Consider the following 20,179-nt stretch of genomic DNA (forward strand, 5'->3'; position numbering starts at 1 on the left):
TAGTCTCTCTCTCTCTCTCTCTCTCTCTCTCTCTCTCTCTCTCTCTCTCTCTCTCTCTCTCTCTCTCTCTCTCTCTCTCTCTCTCTCTCTCCCTCCCCATTCTAGGGCTGATTTTATGCAGTTTGTTAAGCAGTGGAACAAATAATGTAATAGGATGAAAGATGCGATTAAAATGTGAATCTGTACAGATGAAAAACGATTCATGCTGTAAGGAACTGAGTGGCATACTGCAATATTCATCACAAGGGAACAACGGACTAATTTGCTCCTAGCCTTTGTTTGTTTTGAGGGTCTTACACCTGCCTTGTTCTCTTAGCTAGCTAACAAATGATATAATGATGTGTTTGTTTGATTCTAGATGGCACAGACACAGTGATTAAACAATTGTAACAATTATAAATGAAATACACACTCACTTAACACTAAACTCCTATAGACCTTTCTCACAACTTCCGTATTTATGACCGGAAATACGCAATCGTCGCGATTGTAAAAAGCCAATGTCAAGGCAATGTAAAAAGCCGTATCTGTTCCATCAATTCCCTGTTGATGGTGAAGTTAGACAGAATTTGATTCAGGCTATCCGGCGAGACTTATAATGTGTCGTCTTAGTTAACAGTTCAGTAACAGTTAGACTCGCTCTCTACTTACCTAGAAATTTATGGACAAATTCTTCATTGAAAAAGTTTTCCTCCATTAGTCGTGTCACATCAGCAAATGTAATATTTGGCAAATCCGTTAATGAAGTTGTGAAGACTCTTTGATCCATTTTAAACTTGCCCGGGTTTATGTTTTTCTAGTGTGTTGACGCTTGACAGGAACTCCGCTTACACGACGATTACGTATTTCCGGTTACTGTGAGAAAGGTCTATTACACATGAGATTAAGCAAGTATCTGGCAAATGTGAGCGTCTCTTTTATCATAAACCCGGGCTACATACATATGACGGGCTACATACATGTTTTGACGAGCTTCGCGTCATGCAAACTCAAAAAAGGTACCACCGCTCAACACATCTACTGTTGTCTGCACAGTATAGACATTGCTGACCACTCTACTGGATGTTGTATGTTCTTGCACAAATGCTCCAGGTTTTCACCCCCACATTCACATTTACATAGAGCTCACCAGGAGGCAGAAAAGCAGGTCAGAGAATTTAAGGAATCGTAAATTAAATGTGAGTCTTCAACACACAGAATTAGATTAGTCCACCCAACAATCTCAACAGAATGGCTATTTAAAGCCCGTTTAATTTGTTTTCTTTAAAGCTGGTATGCTGTGTAAACAATCTGATTGTTTAACAGTGGCTAGAAAAGCTCAATCTTTGTCATTTGAGCTGATAACCTGCTACTTTGTTTAGCACCTAATAGATCATTTTAAAGATATATAAAAATTATTACTATTTTTGTGCTTAACAATATTTACTATGTCAGATTACTTCACACACTGTCAGAAAAAATTTACAAAACTATATATTTTCTGTTGCTAGGGTGGTAGGTTCTGTTTTGTAGCTTTATATAACTGTACCTTAAGGACCTATTGTGTAGGATACCTTTAAAGGTACAGTTATATGTTTTGTACCCCTAACATTTAACTGGTACATTTGTCCGTACTGTCACCATCCTACAGATGATATGTTTGGCCTACACTAATCTAACTATATATCATTGGAAAGCTCTTAGTGTTAGGGGTTGTCCACACCAAAACTTTTAAACGCATCTGAAAACACCTGGAGGATGCCGAATGCCAGCTGTTTTTTTCAGCTGAGCGCCAGCTTTCTTCAGCCGAGCGCTTTGGTAGCTGTGATACTTGAGCTGTGAGTTGTTGATTGTTGTGATACTTGTCCATATGAGCACGGAAAAAATGCCAAGCACCAGCTTTCAGCAAGGAAAAAAACACTAGCTGCTGGCTTATTTGAAAAACACTGCGCTTTCATTGAAAAGAATTGAAAACATGCACCAGCCGCTGGTATAAAGGCTTTGGTTTGCATGTCCCCTTACAGCCCCGTTCTGTTTCCCTGCCTGTTTCCCATCATTTTCCCTGTCATTGTCATTTGGACTCCATGGCTGCGTCCGAAACCGCATACTGTATCGTAGGTACTGAATAAGATGAAGTACCTACTTACTTGCTGTTAAAACAGTAGGTACTGTATAGTATGAATCCTGGTAGTATGAATGGGATTATACTACATCCGCCATGTTGCTACATCACTTGACTAAAGTCTTCATCATGTCATTCCAGCGCGAAAACAGCCGCATGCCTCTTCTTCTTCGTTGGATAACTCCTCTCCCGGGGCATCATGGGATAGTGAAGTGTCCATCGTATGCACACTGCAAAATCTGACCTGAAGTAGTAGGTCATCCGGGTACTTTTCGCATACTGTTTTTCGAATACTATGTATTCCAACATACTACTCATCTCGCCTACTGCTTTTCGCGTACTATATAGTATGAAGTAGGCAGTTTCGGACGCAGCACATTTCTCATCATCCTTCACTCTTCCCCCTCACCTTCTTCTTCTTTTGTGGGTTTACTGGCGGGTTGCAAACCAACTGTAAAGGTGCATACCGCCACCTACTGTACTGGAGTGTGACAAACATAATCTCTATGAATCTGATCCCCCTCACCTGATTTGTGTTTGTAATCATATGCACCTGCCACTCGTATCCCCTTATCATATTGTCACTATTTAAGTCTGTCGTGTTTGCCTGTTGGTGTCTGTTGTGTATTGAAAATATGTTTGGTGTATGTTTGATTTGTTGTATTTACTTATTATTTCATTAAAAGTTATGTGTTTGGTTACTCCTGTCGTCTTCACCGTCCTCACACACACACACACACACCATGAAACTAAGCATGTAGTTTTCGTATTTCATCACAGTTTTCCAAATGGAATGACGTAGTAAAAAAATTACTTTCAGGGTATCCCTCCAGTAACAGAAAAGGAACAGTTTTGTACCTTTTGTCTGACACTGTAGGAACAATGGGGACTTAGAAAGACATAAATTAAGAGACATACTTTTTTAGGACTATGGGTGGAGTATACACTTTAAAATATGCTGGGTTATTTTCAACTCAGCAGTGGGTAGAAAAGAGTTGAACCCAACCCCTTTAGATAATTTAATCTAACCTGGGTTGTTTCAACCCAAATTGCTGGGGGATTTTAACCCATTGTTGGGTCAAATATAAACATTTTCTGTGTTAATTTAAACCAACGACTGGGTTTGACCCTTTTTGATTCAATGCTGGGTTGAAAATAACACAGCATTTTAGACTGAAGAGCTTCCTTGATAAAGACATCATTAGTTAAATAATATCATTTATTTATTCCGCCCAGTAAAATCCACATTTGGGCTTTCCTTAAATACTTTAAATAGACTGTCTTTGTAAAGGTTAAACACTTAGCATTCAGAGCAAATCTGTAGTCATTCACTCGCATTGAATTTCCTTTGAGAAAATGCTCATGACTACACATAAAAGCTATTACCACTTCTACTTCAAGGTCTACATTTGTGTAGATGGGCTGACTTGATTTCTTGGTCAAAGAAAGATAAGCTTTGGGTTCAAGGTTCCATGTGAAATCATGATGTTGTTGTTTTGTTATTTATAGGTATAATAAATATTATAGAAAGACTAAATACTTTATTATGGTGTGTGTAAAATTTAGCGGCATCTAGTGGTGAGATTGTGAATTGCAACCATCAGCTCTACCTCAATTTTAAAACACACATGGTAGCCGCCACAGGACAATATTTGAGTCACAAGTTGAAATAATTGTGCCTGGCTAATGAAGTCAACAAAACAGAGAAAATAGTATTATATTATTTGCTTATCTTTACACCATGCTGTAAAAGAGAAAATATAATAATAAAAAGATCCATGAAAAAATGAATTTTATTTACCACAAATAAAGATGAATATGAGAATCTATATTTACAGAACCGTGTCTGTAGTCTTACATTATTCCTTTAAACCCATGTTGATGGAGTGTAAGTTAAGGTTACGATTCTCTCAGTGAGTACAGGGTACAAATATGTCATCACTGACCTTGGTGCAGATGCATAAGTCATGCAACAATAAAAAGAAACCAAGAACAAGATAAATAGAACAGTAGAAAAAAATGCAATAACCACAGTCTATATACAGAGAAAGCAATTTAGGCAGACAAATAATATATACATAAGACAAGTATGAAGCACAAGCATAATAAAACAAGCATATAAACAAACTTTCTTACCAAATGCAATAAGTCTTTTAAATAAAGGTTAGGAAATATATAGTTTAATTTATGTTTTTAATATTGTATGTTTATATTTATATTAATGTTATTATTGTGGATGTTGTGTATTGTTAATTATTTTGTGATTGTATGGCGAGGCCAAAGATCAATTTTCAGCTTTGGCTGAACAATAAAGTACTACTACTAATAATAATGCTTTATTGCATTGTTGAAAGCAGAAATTATTAAGAGCAGCATCAATAGGGTGACCATACGTGCCATTCCTCCTGGACACGTCCTGGCCAGGATTTTGGGTGCGTCTTCCGGAAGTTGTATTTGTTGACCGCATACGTCATCAAGGTTCTCGTATTTCAGTTAAAAACATAAGACATACAAGTGTTGTTTCATTCTTAACTTAAAATGTAACGGTTGCTTTTCTGAAATAGAACCTGAAGTAATAAACCTCAATGATGTATGTGGTTGACAAATATGACTTCCGGAAGACGGACCCAAAATCCTGGCCAGGACGAGTGAGGGAAGAATGACACGTATGGTCACCCTAAGCATCAAACTTACTCAAATCTGAGCTTATGTTTTGTCATTGTTGCCCTCAGCTTCGTTGCTGGGGGTGTCAGGCAGCATCTTTCTCTGTAAATCTGCTTTGAATTACATTGATTTGAATTGAAAAGTTAAAGGAAAATAAGCAGTTAATGCTCTTGATTGGCCTCACTGTACAAAAAAGTTGATGACCATAGCCTATAAAGACTTTGTGGAGGCAAACCCTACTGTATTGCTCCTGTAAGCATGAACAGTAGTTTGGATGTATTTAAATCTTCTTTAAAACCTTACTATCAAAAAAGATATTGCCATCACAGATATATTGTTAAATCTAGTGAATATAATCTTATGTATGTTTCAAATCAAATAAGCTGCAAAACAGATCTCACAGTTTTCAGAGTTTGCAACATAAATAACTGTTTGGTTCTGAGTAAATGAAAGTGTATAAAATATTAACAAAATGCAAATTGTATCACATACTGCTGGGCATGCAACACAGTTCTGCTGAGCTGAAATAAAAGGATACTTCTTATTGCCTACTTTGCTGTGAATAATTAATGATACCCACCAAATATCTTTGCATTATCTTTAAATGATATTGTCGGAAGATAAGGGTGAGAGATATACTGTAGGCTGTATGATAGGCTGTATGGGGGAGTCAAAAAATCACCAAACACTACCCGGATCTTTTTCTCTCTCTTTTTTTTAGGTTGATATGCTTCGGCCAACTAAAATCACAGGCGTCATAACCCAGGGGGCTAAAGACTTCGGACATGTTCAGTTTGTTGGATCCTATAAGGTGGCCTACAGCAATGATGGCGAGAGATGGCTTATATATCAGGATGAGAAACAGAAGAAGGACAAGGTACTGTCACTGTCACATGCCAAAAACTCATAATGTGGAGGCACAGAAAGAACTTTCATATTTTGACCAAAGGCACTTTTATCTCAAGGTTGATTTGAATCACATTTAAACCTATTTTTACATTCATTTTCACCTATTTTTTTCACATTTTAAACAATACACCATACACTTGGCTTCCATAGATATGTTTATATCCTGCAGTAAATTAAATAAGTGCCTTCTTTCCTGGTAAAGGGCTGTATATTTCCTGTCAGGACTGTCCCACGATACCTCTCTCTTACTCTCTTTATGGCCACCCAGATAACGGTCCAGTCTAATAGGCCTAAGTGAAGAGTGTGCCAAAAACATTTGTTCACAACACTCCAGTGGGTTACAAGCTTTCAATACACTGGAAAGAGCTTCAGCCCTGTCAAATCTCCCACATTGAAGCTGTTATTTTTAATGTTTTAAACTCTTAGCTGTGTTTTGTACATTTTGAAGACAATTCTGAATATAATTGTTTTTAAAATAGCAAATACTTGGCATAGAGTTCAATTATATTCATAATATATTTCATGAATAAGCATGTAGTAGCCTACAGTACCTACAAAAATGTTACTTTTCACGTTATATAAATATGTATGCTTGTTTGTGACCTCAGTATTTCAAAGGACAGTTTGTAATACAGTCTTGATTCACATCTCAAATATTGGTTAATTTTTAGTACTGAGATAATCTTTGTATATGGCTACTGCCCAAAGATGGGTGTATGTGCCATGTTAAGGGCAGAAAGCTTGTGAGTATTGGCTGGCAAATAATCAGCTCCTTGGCAAGCCAAGCACAGCATGGACCTTCAGATGAAAATGTAAAATGTCAAAGATAGCCCCCATGGAAAGATTTGCAGAACCTGATCCTACATCCCATTGTTCTTGAAAATGTCCCAGTTTTCATGTATTTTTTTAGATTCAGATTTATATTTTAAGCTTTAACCATGTTATATAAGGCTTTGTTTTACAAAACACTTACTATTTGCAATAGTATTTGATACTGTAGTGGTGCAATATACATTATGTGTAGTGTGCAAATCAAAACAGTACCGTCTTTATGTTCTGTTCATCTCTAATATTAATCTCTTTAATAAACCGTAAATATAATCCACTTTTTATTTAAATATGAATGATAAAATGCTGATGAACCAAATTGCAGATTAACTGTCAGTTCAAACCCAAAGAAGAACAATACCACAACCTAAATGAAAAAAGTTATATCATCACTATACAAAATTTCATGATTCAAAATCATTTCAAAATGTTTTCCTGCCTGTCTTATAATGAAAATCATTATTCTGTTATTTTATGCCTAGAATATGTTCCAGCTGGTTGGGACTAGGGTTTTTTAGAAAGTTTTTTGCAGAAAGTTTTTGCTAATTAGATACATGCACTTAAGAAGTATTTAAATAGATTTTTAAAGACATTTATACAAATTGCATTGCACAGAAGAAATAAAAATACCAAAGACACTTCATCCATTTGCATTAAGCTTTGTATAGTTAGAAACCCAGTCATGTTTTTGAATGGTCATGCATCATTCCCTCTGTTTCCCCTGAGACAGGAGAAATATGGATTTCAGTGTTGCACTTCCTTCTTTCAATGATGTAAAATCATCATTTTGCATCATTGAAAGAAGGAAGTCCAATATCTTTGCAGAGGGGGTGAGACTACAAACACTCCTTTTCTCGGTCAAATAGGCACCAAATTCTAAATTTATGTTACATTTCGATTACAAATATGATCCACTTTTAATAAAGATTAATGTTTCCACGGGTGAAATGCTCCTTTAACTAGCAATAATGCTAATGAATGAAACAAAAAAATATATAAGGTTATGGTGTACATGCAAATTTTATGTAAAATGTATCATCAAGTTCCCTTTCAATACGGTTCACTTCGCATTGCGTCAGTTAGCTGACGCTATGGGGGGAAACTCCTGTTTACTCCGTGACTGAAGCCTATTGGTTAACGTCTGTACAAAGTACAGACTAATGACGTTTGAACCCGCGCGCGGGAGGAACGCGTCCTTATATAAGCGCGGTTCAATCGTCAGGAGCTCATTATTTTCTCCTTCAGCGCGAACCTCTCGCTGCTCCGAAGAAAAAGAAGAAGCCTTACCTCGCCGTTGACAAAAGCCCTGCAGCGGAGTCCAGGCCTAGCGTCTTCCCCTGCCGTTTTCCGGCTGAGAACCGAAGATAGCAGAGTCCAGGTCTAGCGTCTTCCCCTGCCGCTTTCCGGCCGAGAACCGAAGATAGCCTTCGCTTGCCGTGGTTTGAGCCCTGTGCAGCGGACACACGCCTGACGAGGTCTCCCCTGCGGCCGCCCGGTAAGATCAATATTTTTAATATAAAGGCTATAAGCTAAAAGAGCAGGCGCTGTTGTAATAGCGTCCAGCACAGCGGCTCGATGAGCCTCTCTGCTATGAATTTCCTCCGAGCGCGTTACCGGTCTGGCACCTCCCACGCCGGGACCGCGCTTATGCTTTGGTTGTCTTATCCATGTTTCGTGCTCCCCCTGCTGTTCCTCTCTCGCCGGGATGAACACACGGCGAGCCATGAGACTAGATGGATGCATAGACAAGCACACACGGACTAACCTCCCCTGTGTTCTGTCACACCGCAACCGTTCATGCTTACAGAGTCCCTTCGCTCCTCTTACATTCAGTGGCGAGATCTCTGGCACATATATGAATCCCCCGAGTGCATCGGGTGATACCGTCACGACGCATGGCTGTTCTGTCTGTGTTGCTGCTCCCCTCTGCCGTTCCTCTCTTGTTGAGATGAACAAGCGGGGAACCGTAGACCTGGATAGATGCATACGACAAGCAAACACGGGCGGTCTGCCCCTGTCTCTGTCATAGCACAGCCACTCGTGCTCCACGCTCGCGGAGTCCCTCGCTCCTTTCCCCACAGTGGTGAGGTCTCTTAACGGCTTAGCTAGCACGCGGTATTACGGCTCGCTGCCTCTAAATGCAGCTGTCCAGTGTTCAACGATTACAGAGCTTCATGCCCCTCCCCTCCTGGAGCGGCGCGATCTCATTCGTCTGCTCGATAGGGCCAATTCGCCGCTATTGGAGCACCAAGAACACTCATTATAAGAGAGCTTCATGCCCCTCCCCTCCTGGAGCGGCACGATCTCATTCGTCTGCTCGATAAGGCGGACACGCCTCTATTGGAGCGCTAAAACACTTATTATAGAGCTTTACTGGCCTGAGCCGATCTCACTTCAGATAGCTCATTTTTCGTCTGCCTGGTAATTTCTCTCTGGTTTAGACGGAATAAGAGGCAGAACGAATTTGTTTATAATATACTGAGGCCCGAATACCTCCCTTTATTCAGTCCCGTCCTATATCAGTGCGCTGAATATTGGTACATTCTTATATATATATATACCCGGTTTTTCTGCCCTTTTAATAAACGGCAAAACCGCGGGCCTCGCGGCAGACTTCCTCTCTGCGATGGGTTCAGTCTGACATTAAACTACCTAGACATACTACCCTGCTCCGTGAGCCGTTCGGTCACCGTCACTACTGAGGCTTGTGCACCTGAACGGCTGAGCTCTGGTCTCCGCAGCATAGCTGCATCAACAGAGAACGAAACTGTCTGGGAAAAAGGGGTTATGTCGCGCCTCGGCTGGACTGCCCTGAAATGTTTTCTGTGTGCTGTTTATCCAAACATACTGTGTAATACTGTCGGCTATGCGACCTCACTATAGTGGCGAACGGTATTTAATTCCTCTAAAAAGAGTAATTTCCGTGCTTACTATACTGTGTATTGACATCCACGGTTGTACGGTGTCTCTAAACACTTTATCGCCTTACTGACAAGCAATCAGTAATACACACACACGGCCCGCTGTCCATAATTCTATCGACGCTAGCCGAAAAAAACCCCGGTTTGGCCATATACTGTGTATTGACACCCCACGACTGTACGGTGTCTCTAACACCTTTCTGCCAAATTCGCTCGCAGCCCACCTCAGTTTCTCCGCTACGATGCTGATGGCGCAAACGAGCACAGTCTTACGGCTGTTATTCTCTCTTCCTAGAGGAAGGACAGCCTCAGACTTTTGCATGGCTCCAGGCGTTTGAATCGCGCCCTCTCCGGACGGCCACTCAAAGGCTTACAGCCAAGCGGTTTATGACGTTTTTCGGCCATATAGCTGATTTATATTAGCGGATCCGAAGACGCTCACACCTCCGCTCCAATACTCGGAGATATTAAGGGTAATATCAACCTCAAGTGAGCTTGCTACCCGCCACAATAAGTTTCAAAGCTTAAAGCGCGCGCACAGTCAGACGCGCGCGGCATCTCGTTTAAGACGGGCGCACGTACCCCTCTAACGAGCCTCAGAAAGCTGAATATCGTGGCATTGTTCATAAGTCCACTTCAGTTTGACTAAGCAAAGGTCCCCCCCCGAGCTGACGGCCGGGAAGCTTGCTTAAGTTACACACTGCTGCATGAAGTGCTGTCATTACGAGCTAGCCCAGCATTTGCTGTGGATTGAACACGCTTTACGACGGCAATCAGCCTTCGGCGCGTGGAACGCCGTTTGTCTCATATAAATCACCTTGTACTGTGAATACGGTACATTAAGAGGATGATTTAGCACTGCAGCACGCTCGACCGTGTTATTTTGATAATGCGGTCGGGCAATCTACGGTGGTTTCATTATTTACCGAACCAGACTGAGATCTCGCCCCCTGAACAAGCTGACGAGTCATCTCCTTTATAAATTCATTGCATCGCTTTATAAGCTATGTTCAATCAGAGTGATACGCATCTCATGCTTAAACTACCAATATTAACCCATTACGATGGGCGTGCGGAGATGGCATCCGTGGGACACGACCTACATTACGTGCCTTATGACACATTGACACAAGCTGCTAGGACCCCTTTCACGAGGCGTCCTTATGCAAAGTCTGATCCATTCTGTCTAGTGACATTTGAAAGTCAATACCCCCCGCGAATCGTGGGTGGAACACTTTTCTCCTCACTACAGAAGCACGGCGGCTCTCTCCCCTACCTATATCTATGTGGCCGTGATAACAGCGAACCACGCTTTTACGACCGACCATTCATTTAATTCACAAGCCTGTCATCTCTCAGATGCGGACGGCGGCGGTAACAGCGAACCATGCTTTTACGGCTGGCCATTCACTTTATTCATAAGCCTGTCATTTCTCAGATGCGGACGGTGCCCGAGGCACAGCGCTCTGGAACTGTCCAAGGTCCTGGATGACACATACGTCTGACGTACATCAGACGATCAGCTGTTCATCTGCGTCACAGATCACTCACTAGAGCACCTGTCAATACAGGCTATTTATGGATCGTTGATGTTATCACCTCCCGTGACAATTATGCTCACTTGTCTTAGAGCATGGGCATGGTCTTAGAGGTTTCTCATTTGACAATTGTGACACGGCCGGCTGGTCCCCGCCGTCCACGTTGTCAGTTTACAGCTTCGACATCCCTGCTTCGCACTACTGAGGTTTGTTGCATTAAAGGTGCGCCCATTAGCTCACCTGTATGCACGATATGGTTTTTAATTATATGCGTCCACCGTGCGCTTAGAGAAGCTCACATGTACACGCTATAACATTTTGGTATACAATAAGATGCGCTTGGGAAAGCTCACCTGTATACACAGCTGTGTTATGATTTGTGACACATACATTGTTGTTCATCTGTGTACGTTCACGGTGCGTTGGGTGCCCACCGTTACGTTCATCAATCATATTTGTACACATTCACGGCGCGTTCTGTGCACTGATTTATCTATACGCATTCACGGTGCACTGAAGAGTTCACCCGTGTGCGCACAATTTATTATCAGAACACATGACGGCGCGCTCGAGAATCTTGCCGGCCTGTGCATTATAACACTCTGATTCATCTATATGCATTCACGATGTATTCAAGTGTTCACCTGTGCCCGTGCAATTTATAGTCAATACACATTTACGGCGCGCTTGGAAAGCTCACCGATCTGTGCACTATAATACTACCTATATGCATCCCGATGCGCTCGAGGGTGCACCTGGGTTCACACTATTGTGGTATCTGTATAATCCCACGCTACGAACCGTTCTGCCGCTTATTATAGTCAGATCGGCCGTTCGTGAGCTTCGCAGATCACTCACTACGTATGTCTGTTGCTAACAGTGGTTATTTAGATGGATCGTTGAAACCATCGCACTGGCTCACGCCCCTCTATGAGCTATGTCCTATATAGAGCCCACTCTCTGCGAGTTTGGCTTCTTCATGAACTTGGTCTACAGGGGTATCTATATCTATATTTGATATCTGCTACGCGGCCGGCTGGTCTTCGCCGTCTACGTTGTCAGATTGTACAGCTTAGACGTCCCTGCCCTACGAGCGCAGGTTCTCTCGGCTCAATCATGCACGCTCATGCGTTTTATGTGTACACCACGGTGCGCTCAGCGAGCTCACCAACGTGACTCTGAATTTACTTATCTCGCACAGCCGCGGCGCGCTCGGTACCTCGCCGTCTTGTGCTATGTTATGTGCCCCCGGTGCGTTTAAAACCCCACCGTGTGCGCGTCAACAATTTATATGGTGCTTACTCATTTGCTTTTTAAGCTGTGAATATGCCGGGTATAGGGCCAAACGCAGTGTCTCTCCGGTAAGGCACTTCAGTACGTTGTGTATGCACGGCGTGATGGGATTACGTTCCCCCATAGCGTCAGCTAACTGACGCAATGCGAAGTGAACCGTATTGAAAGGGAACGCTTAGGTTACTCACGTAACCCCGGTTCCCTGAAATAACGGGAACGAAGCATTGCGTCTCTTGCCGTGCTACAAACGTCTACGCAGCGAGTGTTATTCGGCTGCGCGCTTCAGTCGAATATAATGAGCTCCTGACGATTGAACCGCGCTTATATAAGGACGCGTTCCTCCCGCGCGCGGGTTCAAACGTCATTGGTCTGTACTTTGTACAGACGTTAACCAATAGGCTTCAGTCACGGAGTAAACAGGAGTTTCCCCCCATAGCGTCAGCTAACTGACGCAATGCTTCGTTCCCGTTATTTCAGGGAACCGGGGTTACGTGAGTAACCTAAGCGATATACTGTATATAAGAAAAAAATACAAATAATGAAAATAAATATATACAAAAATATGTCTTGAATGTATAGTTTGTCTTATGCTTAACCCTCCTGTTATGATCAAATTTTAGCAACACTTATGGGGTGGTTTCCCGGACAGGAATTAGACTAGTCCTAGACTAAAAAAAAAGAGCTGTCCAAACTGAAAACAACTTGCACTGACATATCTAAAAATACATCAGTGCCCTTTGTTTTGTCTTGCACACAAGTAATGTTTTTAGTAAGGCATGTTTGTTAAAACTAGTTATATTTCCCAATTAAACTAAGGCCTAGTCCGGTCTTAAAGGAATAGTCTACTCATTTTCAATATTAAAATATGTTATTACCTTAACTAAGAAGAGTTGATACACCCTGCAACACTTCGATATCATTTAGCTTAGCCCCATTCATTCAATGGTACCACTCAGAGATAAAGTTAGAAGTGACCAAACACATCAACGTTTTTCCTATTTAAGACGAGTAGTTATACGAGCAAGTTTGGTGGTACAAAACAAAACGTAGCGCTTTTCTAAGCGGATTTAAAAGAGGAACTATATTGTATGGCGGAACAGCACTTTTGGGAGTACGTCGACTCGGCGCAGTAACACCCTCCCTCTCCCATTATGAGAGGGAGAAGGGGAGCGGATTTTTCAGGCGAGTTGAAGTACACCCAAAAGGGCTGTTCTGCCATACAATATAGTTCCTCTTTTAAATCCGCTTAGAAAAGCGCTACGTTTTATTTTGTACCACCAAACTTGCTCGTATAACTACTCGTCTTAAATAGGAAAAACGTTGATGTGTTTGGTCACTTCTAACTTTATCTCTGAGTGGTACCATTGAATTAATGGGGCTAAGCTAAATGCTATCGAAGTGTCGTAGCGCGCCCCAGCGCTTACATGCACGCACTAAGATGATAGAGGGATGTATCAACTCTTCTTAGTTAAGGTAATAACATATTTTAATATTGAAAATGAGTAGACTATTCCTTTAAGCTAATCCCTGTCCATGAAACCGCCCCTTAATGTTTAGTATAATCATTTTTAAAGTTTGGTATAATAGTTTAATATATGCTAAATAACTTCAAATTTAAAATAAAATTGTAGGGGAAAAAACGTAACTTTTTAATTTTTTATATACATACATTTTTTATTTAATAGATTATTTTCTATGAAAACATATCTTTTGTAGCACATAATTTAGTGTATTTAGAAAAAAAGTAGTAATACTGGGGAGAAACAAGTGCACTATCCCAGAAGAAACAAGTGCACTAAAATACACTTGAAGTATTTTGTGCACTATGTTTGTAGTTAATATACCAAACATTTATTTTTACCTGGAATCTTATGGATTCTGTCTGAACCTTTTTTGTTATTTCACACTTTGGATATACACTCTGTCTATATGTTTGTGGGGGGGCATGGTTATATTATCCCCTAGTTATTAAATAACAATTTGTTAATACTTTACTGTTAGGGTGGATAGTTTATTTATTTTCATGCAACAATACTTATTATAGCATTATATAAATTATTTTAATAAGCAATATTATGCTATATAAACACTTTGATTAGTGCTCTTATGAATGTTTTAGCATGGCTTTGTGGCTACCTCCTAAACTGAATAAAATAACATAGTCTTCTTCGTGACATCGCTAACACAACCCTGCGCATTCTCACTTTATACATTTCCTAAAGTGTTACATTAATTCCTAAAACATTAAACACTATGTCTAAAGAGGATTTTTCACAATGGAATCTGGCAACACTGCGAATGCTGCACCCGCAACTGGCAGCGTCTCACAGCTACTTGAGACTATCTCCGTTCTTTTACGCAAAACTATACAGTTAACAGTCCAAACTTAATTATATACGCAGATGTCAATATAATTATTTTGAAAGTACTAATTATTCATTCAGAAAATTCAACGTTTATTTTTTATATGAAAAATTACTGAGGTCTGGACCTCTGTGGCCTCATAGCTGGCTACGGGCATGGAAGGGTTAATGTCACTTCCTTACTACACTTCAGTGTTTGCAGTACATGTTATAGTGCCATGCTATAGTGCCAGCAAACTATCACAACAACGGCTCTGGGCATGTGTGTAAAAGCTCAAACCTAAATGGACAACATGTTTCATTAAAGGCTGATGGATAAGAAAACATTATAATAGTAACAAACTCGCTTTAAGAGTCTGGTGTGAATACATACATAGGAACTGTTATTCTTATTCAAAAGCATAATTTTGTCACACATGTGCATTGCTCAAGGCCATAATAAAGAAAAAATATTAAGGAAAAAAAACAGGTGCTGTATTTCATTTATGCTCTTTAAACTCCTGGTTTTACACTGTGTGCTTTCTCTTGACTGCAGTATATGGGTTAACTCTAAACTGTGAGGTTGATGGGAACAACAACTACTATAGTAGCTGTCAAGAACTGTCAAAGTCAAGATACCCATTACCATCTCTGTAATTTGTTCCACACCAGGAGTTAAAAAAGACACACAGCTGTTAGTATCCAAAAAGATAGTGTATCTCTGCATTAACTATAGTTGTTTTGTTAGTTCTGACAAATCCAGAATTTCTGCCGCCAAATTAAAAATTCCCTTCTATGCAAAACGCACAATATTCGAAATGCTGCTGGTTGATTTTTAATGAACAAAAATGAATATAACAGTGTGAGGATCTCTCCCATTTATGTTTTTGATCATTCACATAATTTTACATAATGACCTTCTATAATTCCTACACTATTTGGTCTACTCAATGAACACTCAAAATGACTTTTATTTGTAGTGTGTTTCTCAGGTTGCTTGTAAAAATAGCAATTCTTTCTTTGGCTTTGCCCAGAGAATAGTCCAGATTCTCCACACTTCACTTGAAGTGGTTTTAGCCACAAGAGACTTCCCTCAATTTAGCAACAGGCTTCCATTTAGCAAACACACAACATTATGCTCGCTTACCCTATAATTTCTGCACAAACAACTCTAAAAACAAACATTTTACTTATTTACTGTCAGAAATTATCAGCTCTCTGGTATCTTCTATCAAAGAAGATACCGGGATGAGAACAGCAAGGCACGGTTATAATTGATTAGCCCCAGGCCAGTGTCAAAGGGTTAATTAGCCTGTGAATAGAACTATTCCCTCCTTGTGCCAGGGGTCAATAGCACATTAGATGGCAGTAAATAAGAGCATGTTCCAAGATCAACTACCAATGGATCTCCCAGCCAAGCATGCATTTAAATTCCACTTGGAGACTACTTAAGGGGGCCGTAAGCACTGTGGTCCATGCGCTACTGTGGTTTTGATGCTAGTTTGATTGTGTTGTTAGCATTAATATGGTAGTTGGATGAGCTGTAGTTTGTGGGCTGAGAAGATGTTGAAATGAAAATTCTGCCATTATTTACTCACCTTCATGTTGTTACAATGCTCGGAAAGATTTTTCCAAGTGCTTGATGTCCTCAGGGCAACATATTGTGTTGACCCAAGGATGACATTTCTGTAAATAAAACTTAAAATCAAACCCCAACCATAACCAGAATTGAACCCTAAAATGAGAGGGAAATGATGAGTGAAAAACAATGGTCTAGAAGCAGTTAATCCTGGTTGTAAGCTTGAACTTGAAACAAACTGTAAACGTATTTCTGAAATCTGATTGGTTGATTGAAATGTCCCCAGGGTCAACCTAATGTTGCCCTGAGTACATCAACCACTTGGCAAAATCAGGAACACAAAGGAACATATTTTGAGCACTGATCGTAACAAACCGTTTTTGAGCACCATTGACTTGAGCAGTATTTTTCAACTACTGAACTATTCCCTTTTAATAAATGTTGAAAAGAGATGCAATTAGCCTTTCGCCGAGCCCCGCCCCCCTTAGTTACTGTTGCTACTTCCGACAAACAAATGACCAGCGCGACAGATTGCCATGACGGAAAGCGATATACCCGTGCGTGTCAGTGACCTTTTTTGGAGCAATACCTCCGCGATTTCCTCCAGATCGAGGCAAAAGGGGTTACAGTATGCAGTGGAGGGATATATTCAAAATATAAAAATACGCAATGAAGGAGACACGGCTACTATCGAGGCTAATGCTAACGGTCTCAAGCAAAAAATTAGAAACCACATGACCGGTAACTCAAATGCAACCAGCACAGCCTTGTGGACCAGTCATGCTCTTGCACTGCCGGGTAAGTTCTCTTTCATATGGTACGGTCTATTAATGTCTATTGCAAATACAAGGGTATGTTAGCTAGCTAAACCTACATGTGTTTCAAAGCCATTCAAAGCTTACTAACATTTCTGTTGTTTAGAGGATAGCCGTTTTGAGAATCATATGTTTTATTTCCTTTGGTGATAACCAGAATTCACAAATAGGAAACTGCTTTGGCTTAAAAGTTGCAGGACAGATAATATAATAAATAAAATGTATAATATAATAAAATTGCACAGCATTTACGGGATTGTAAGGGGTAAAATAAGGGGTAGGTTTTCCGTTCATAAAATGCTACATGAAAGATAAAAACAAATTATTCAAAGTTGATTGTTAGGGCGCTATGTTCGACTTTGTCATAAACTGACGAAAAATAAAGTTTGAGAGCTGAAAGTCCTAACACAACAGCAGCTAATGTAGCTAGCGTTAGCTAACATGTTAACTAATGTTGGCAACTCATTAAATTATCTTAGAGAGTAGGTTAACATTCTGGCAATTATATTGATGGTAATCATAACTTTGGTCCAATTTGTGTTCTTGCTTCTAGTTAGTAGATTTAGACCACACTGTAACTAGTTAGCTGTAAGCCTTACCTTTGTGCAGACGTATTTATGCTTCGTAAATGTTCGACACATTTAACTGGATGGGGCAGTCCATACTGTTTTATCCATTGTATGCGCACCGCTCACAAGCGCTGCAGGCGTGAATGTTTGTCGGACGTGCTCGCATAGTAACGGTTGCTGTGATGTGTGATTGGACAATGGCCGTTTTGGGGGAGGGGCCGGCGAAAGGTCAATTGAATTAATGTGATGGGAATATATACATACACAATGCATGACTGATGAAAATCAAATAATGTATATGTCTTGACATGGCCTCCCAATCAGTTTCAAACCATGACTTACCGGCAGGAAAGGTATAAAACCCGCTTTTTTTGGAAGTATGTGCCCTTGATTTTCTCATTGCAGAAATCAATACTGTGGAAACATTGCTCAATGGGTCAAATAGGAGGCACAGACCAGAACAGATTGGAGGGGAAAAGTGTAACTCTATTTTCATCCACTGAGCAGGAAGTTTAAGTATGGCTTAGTCAACCAGAAAGGGCATCAACTTTATTAGTGGAAATGGATTAAAGAAAGCACTCTCTGAATTTTAAAGGTGCTCCTCTAAATGTCTGTATTAACCATTAATACTCAATATACTGTAGATATAAACAAACAGTTTATACAGTTTCCTTATTTTAAGGCCTTTCTAACCTGTTTGCTAATATGCAGTAGGTTTTTACATCCATTTCTACTCTCAAAGTGACCTCGTAATCATAGTAACAATGAATTGTTCTACTTTCACATACTGCACACATTATTTATTAGGTGAGGTACATTAAATCCAGAGTATATTGAGAAAGCCATTGTTCAGCTACTGTACCATCTGCAATATTTATTTGACCAAAGTGGAGGTTACAGAACAGATTTTCTTTTCACGTTTAGGTCCCCAGTTCAGTCCCCGGGTCTTATATTATATTTATGGCTCGATAGTTATGAAATCCCTTTTTTCTGATTCATTCTTCACATCCAAGGCTGCTTTTAACTCAGAAATGCAATATTACGTGTCTTTTTTTCAGCCTTTCAAATTTGGACCTGGTCTAATGACAGCCTTCAGTTCTATTTTTCTGGCTGTTGGCAATAGGGTTCTGAAGATGATGGGACTTGAACATGAAATTGAATACACTGCAACCCTCCATTTACTGTCTTTAGGTGAGATGAGCTCTGGAACCATGGCTGCATTAGTTTGGATAGCTTTTTCTGCCCAGGATATTGACTTGCAGTCAAAGGAATTCCACTTTCAACACAAATTCGTTTTTTCCATTACTAAAAAAATCCACTTGATGTTCTGAGAAAAGGCACCAATCTTTAGCAACCTTGACACGTAAAGGGTAAAGTCATGCACACATAGAAGATGCTGCTTGTCCTGCATATTTTGGTCTCTTAATAATGTTTGCAATTAGTAGAGTGTTTTAAAGAATACTTTTTCAGATTTGTTTCTGTTGAGCACCTTCCACACACAAAACACAATGACAGTGAGTCTAACAGTACACCAGGAAAGGAGAAGATGCAATCAAATGTATTATCACATGGCACACAAACATGACCAATGCAAAATAATAACAATATTATTGATTTGCTCATTCACTTGAGCCACCGCGCAAGGCCCCGCCCCTAAACCAATTGCGAGCATCTATTCAGATTATAGCTGTATTTGAAATTTAAGACAGACGGCAGCTTTCTCGCTGCAAATGCAACCTATTTTCCAAGATTTTGATAACTTATTTTATGTACTTGCCATTTTGTCAAATTGTCACCTAAAAATTGCTTAAAGGATAATTCCGGTATTTAACACTTTGAGTCTCATTTCTGGTTTGTTTTGGATGAACTACAGTGGTGGACACTGAAATTTTGACAATGGGTCGTGTCTTGACGTTTTGACTCGTTTAGAAGTGTCTCTTGACTGCTTCAGAAAGTCAAGGGCCATGCATGCACAAACATGTAATTAAAACAACACTTAACGTTCATTTTTAAAACTGTGCTACTCACCGAGTGGTTCATGGTGTTCGTTGATGATTAAAAACAAGTTGTGTAGCGAAATACAGTTTCTGTTTTACTTGGCATTTTGTAAAATTCCATTGACTTCTCTTGGAAGACTCATTGCTCGCTGATATATCACTCTGCGTTCCGTTCAATGTCCTTGTACGGCAAAGTGTTTGTCGACATCAAGTGGTCGGGATATAGAGCGGAAGTATATACGCGGTTGTGAGGTATCTGAAAAAATAGTTCCACTATAGCAAATAACACGGATTGAAATGTACATTGCGCCGATATATTTGTTTTTAATAATCAACAAACACCACGAACCACTCGGTGAGTAGCACAGTTTTGAAAATGAACATTAAGTGTTGTTTTAATGACATGTTTGTCCATGGTCATTGACTTCCATTCTGAAGCAGTCAAGAGACGCTTTTAAACGAGTCAAAAAGTCAAGACACGACCCATTGTCAAAATTTCTGTGTCCATCACTGTAGTTAATCCAAAACAAACCAGAAATGAGACTCAAAGTGTTACATACCGGAATTATCCTTTAAACAAGAGGCGATGGAGAAGTTAAAACACCACTCGAAGTATAAATAGG

At 40.1% G+C, this 20,179-nt stretch overlaps 1 protein-coding gene across 3 annotated transcripts in view; it reads left to right on the forward strand.

Annotated features, from left to right (window-relative positions):
• Window positions 1-20,179, forward strand: part of edil3a (EGF-like repeats and discoidin I-like domains 3a) — a 237,402-nt gene that overhangs the window by 205,235 nt on the left and 11,988 nt on the right. For all 3 annotated transcript variants that reach the window (XM_065266725.2, XM_065266726.2, XM_065266724.2), the window contains one exon: window positions 5,487-5,642. In XM_065266725.2, coding sequence (XP_065122797.2) covers window positions 5,487-5,642 — 156 coding nt within the window. The remainder of the gene's footprint in view (window positions 1-5,486; window positions 5,643-20,179) is intronic.

This window comes from Paramisgurnus dabryanus, chromosome 5 (genome assembly GCF_030506205.2).
Source record: "Paramisgurnus dabryanus chromosome 5, PD_genome_1.1, whole genome shotgun sequence".
NCBI classification, from domain to species: domain Eukaryota; kingdom Metazoa; phylum Chordata; class Actinopteri; order Cypriniformes; family Cobitidae; genus Paramisgurnus; species Paramisgurnus dabryanus.